General features: G+C 51.1%; 1 protein-coding gene across 1 annotated transcript in view; it reads left to right on the top strand.

Annotated features, from left to right (window-relative positions):
• BMP8B (bone morphogenetic protein 8b) overlaps positions 1-1,187 on the top strand; it is a 37,663-nt gene extending 36,476 nt beyond the window's left edge. Inside the window, exons 5-7 of the mRNA XM_006867621.1 lie at positions 258-265; positions 513-592; positions 990-1,187. Coding sequence (XP_006867683.1) covers positions 258-265; positions 513-592; positions 990-1,187 — 286 coding nt within the window. The remainder of the gene's footprint in view (positions 1-257; positions 266-512; positions 593-989) is intronic.
• The last annotated feature ends 2,057 nt before the right edge of the window (positions 1,188-3,244 follow it).

Below are 3,244 nucleotides of genomic sequence, written 5' to 3'. Positions count from 1 at the left end.
GGGTTAGGGTCAATGGTGCCTTCTTCCTACAGTCCAGCCCCTGCGGGCTCTCGCAATCATTTATGTGATGGCTAAACCACTGGGCAAGCCCCTTGAGTCAGGACAGGCTTGACCTGCCTAGGTCCTTCTTTCATGGACACCACCCTTGGCTGACCTCAGCTGAGTGTACTTGCACATGTGGCATGGATGTGGTTGGAGGAAAGTGGGCCAGGAAGTGTCCCTGGAGGACAAAGGATGTGCTTGTCCTCCCTGCTCAGGTCGAGGGGTCCTGTTTGACTGTTGATGGGGGTGGAGACAGGCTGAGAGTGGGAGCCATTGAAGGAAGACTCTTGAGCTGGGTTGTGACATGAACTGAGCTCCAGGGTTGGGTTTTATGAAACCAAATGGTTTCTATTCCCATCATTTGTTCAACCAATGCGCCCTTAAGGGCCCTTCCCGCCCCTCAGGTAAAGCCCTGTGGCAGCTGGACAGAGTCAGACCCAGAACAGACCTTGTACTGTCTGTTCCTGTAGATGACATCCACGGCTCCAACAGGCGGCAGGTGTGCCGACGGCATGAGCTCTATGTCAGCTTCCAGGACCTCGGCTGGCTGGTAACTCCTCCCTCCCCCCTTTCTGATAGCCCACCTAAGTACATCTCCAGGGAGGAGGTACACGTTTGGGTGGTTTTCTTGTTTTATATATTTTATCTTCAGTATTTAACAACTTTTCTAAGGTGAGGATGTGTGACTTTTACAATGAGAGAGTTTTTTTGTTTGTTTGTTTTTGTAATACTCATGAAAATGGAGATTCTAAGTCCTCAGGGAAACTGAGGCAGAGTGAGTGATGCATGGGGGTGCGCCGACAGAGCGCTGACGGGGTGTAGTGGGGTCAGTGCCCAGCCCTGTCCACTGAGGAGCTTGGGGGGTGGGGGCCCGAGTTGCCCTGTGAACATGCTGACCCAGGGCTAAGGAGGTGCCGCATGCTGGACTGCCCTTTCCTCTCCCCCAGGACTGGGTCATCGCCCCCCGAGGCTACTCGGCCTATTACTGTGAGGGGGAGTGCTCCTTCCCGCTGGACGCCTGCATGAACGCCACCAACCATGCCATCCTGCAGTCTCTGGTCAGTGTCCCCGGGGAGAGCATGAGGGGAGGGGGCTCAGAGGGACGAGAGCAGCTGCTCCGTGTCTCAGGGAGTTTTCTTTACTAAGTCCACACACACACACACACACACACACAGATTCCTCCTGAGTCTGTGTGTACCACGGACACACTGAGTCCACACTTGTCTGTGTTCTCACAGGCACACATGGGACATGCGTGGACTCACATGGGTGTACCTCCACATGGTCAAATGCACAGACACATGTAACACACGTGCACACCCACCTGGGACTCATGTGATCTGAACACACATCTGTCCCCATATCCCAATGTGTGCTGTCCCCATGAGACACACGTTCACTTGGTGTGAGTTGTGTGTGTGCCTCTCCACACCCCAGGGATCACCAGGACATGGCACGGGGGCACTTGTGGGCTGAGGGTCTCAACCCTGAGTTACTTCCCCTGCTGGTGTTTCCCTCGTTCCCTTCCTCGATGCCCACATTTTCTACAGTCTCTGTGCCTGCTGACGCTCAGGTTCCGGAGGGAACTTTCAATGCTTAGTTGTTCTAATCGGAGCATTGTTGCAGCTGCTTATTGCTAAGTGCTTTCTGTGCCGTTGATTCTGCTGTGGAAATGTCTTTCTAGAACTTCTTACCTACATTCCTAGCTCCTCGCACCCCAGAGCCTTATGTTTTTGTAGTCACGGGTTGTTTAAAGGTAATGTCTCAAATTGAGAACAAATGAATCAACCACAGAAGCTTTGATGGTATGACCATGCTTATTTTCCAAATGATCAGATGGACTTTACCAGACACCCGGGAGCAGACTTCCTTTGGGAAAGCTCGGGGGTGATCTTAAGACTTGTGTGCAGTAACCCTGCCCCCCTGTTGTAGTGCCACGTGGTTTCCATGGCCCCTGAGGGGAGACCATCTACACCCCCAAGAATCTATCCCCTCCACACTGCCACTGCCCTGCCATTCCCGAGTCCTCAGTCACAGATGCGAGCGCTCACTGTGTACTGGGTGGGCAGCAGCAGATGGCCCCTGCCTACTGGGGCTGCTGTCAGTGGACCATAGACAGGGGACTTGATGCCTTCTGCAAGGAAGAGGAGGGTAGGCCACTCAGCAGAGGGAGCCTATGGGAGGAGGAGCATGTGGAGAGCTGGCGGGAGAATGTTCCAGGCAGATGGAACAAGTGCAAAATCCTGTCTTAGTCTGAGTTTTCTAGAGGAGAAAAGCCAGCGAAACTATCTATCTACATATCTATCTGTCTGTCTATCTATCTATCTATCTATCTATCTATCTATCTATCTATCTATCTATCTATCTATCTTTCCAGAGTCCTGGTGTACCACTGTAGGATGAATACCAGGTCAGTTTGAACCACAAGGTCGGTGGTTTAAAATCATTAGTAGCTCCTTGGAAACCTATACAGACTTGCTGTATATATAAAGAGAGAGAGAGATTTACTTCAAGAAAATGACTCAAAAGATTGTGGAATTGACAAGTAAATCCCAAAACTATAGGCCAGATAAGGTGGTGGGTTGGAGACTTCTACTGCCTCACAGGATTATGGGAGCGTGTGAATCCAAACGCTACAGGTCAGGTGCCAATCTGGAGACTTTTGCCGGCTTAAGAAGATTTACGCAAGCAACAAGAAGTGTGTAGGGTTGAGAGAGAGTACGTTCTACCAAAATATCCATTTAGGATATTCTGAAGGCAGACCACACAACTGATGGTTAATCCTGTCATATCTCATCATGGATGGTGATTATATTACAGAGCGGCAACTAGTCCAGTATCTGGATAAACCACGGAGAAACAATCAAGTTGACACAAGATTAGCCATCACAGTCCTATTCACAGGAAGGAGCTTGGTGGCCTCAGAGCCAACAGGGAGGCAGGACTGATGTGGACTAAGCAAAGAGGAAAGCAGAGAGAGGTGAAATTGGAGGTAGGCAGGCCAGGTCATGGAGGGTCTGTGGTTTCCAGGTTGTTGTTGTTGTTAAGTGCCGTCGAGTCGGTTTCGACCCATAGCGACCCTGAATAGGGTTTCCGAGGCTGTAAATCTTTACGGGAGCAGATCGCCTCATCTTTCTCCCGCGGAGCAGCTGGTAGTTTCGAACTGCTGACCTTCCGGTTCGCAGCCCGACTCGTAACCACT

The sequence above is a fragment of the Chrysochloris asiatica genome, unplaced genomic scaffold (assembly GCF_000296735.1).
Source record: "Chrysochloris asiatica unplaced genomic scaffold, ChrAsi1.0 scaffold00106, whole genome shotgun sequence".
NCBI lineage: Eukaryota > Metazoa > Chordata > Mammalia > Afrosoricida > Chrysochloridae > Chrysochloris > Chrysochloris asiatica.
The sequence above is the reverse complement of the archived record's forward strand: the minus strand, read 5'-3'. Positions and strand labels throughout refer to the sequence as shown.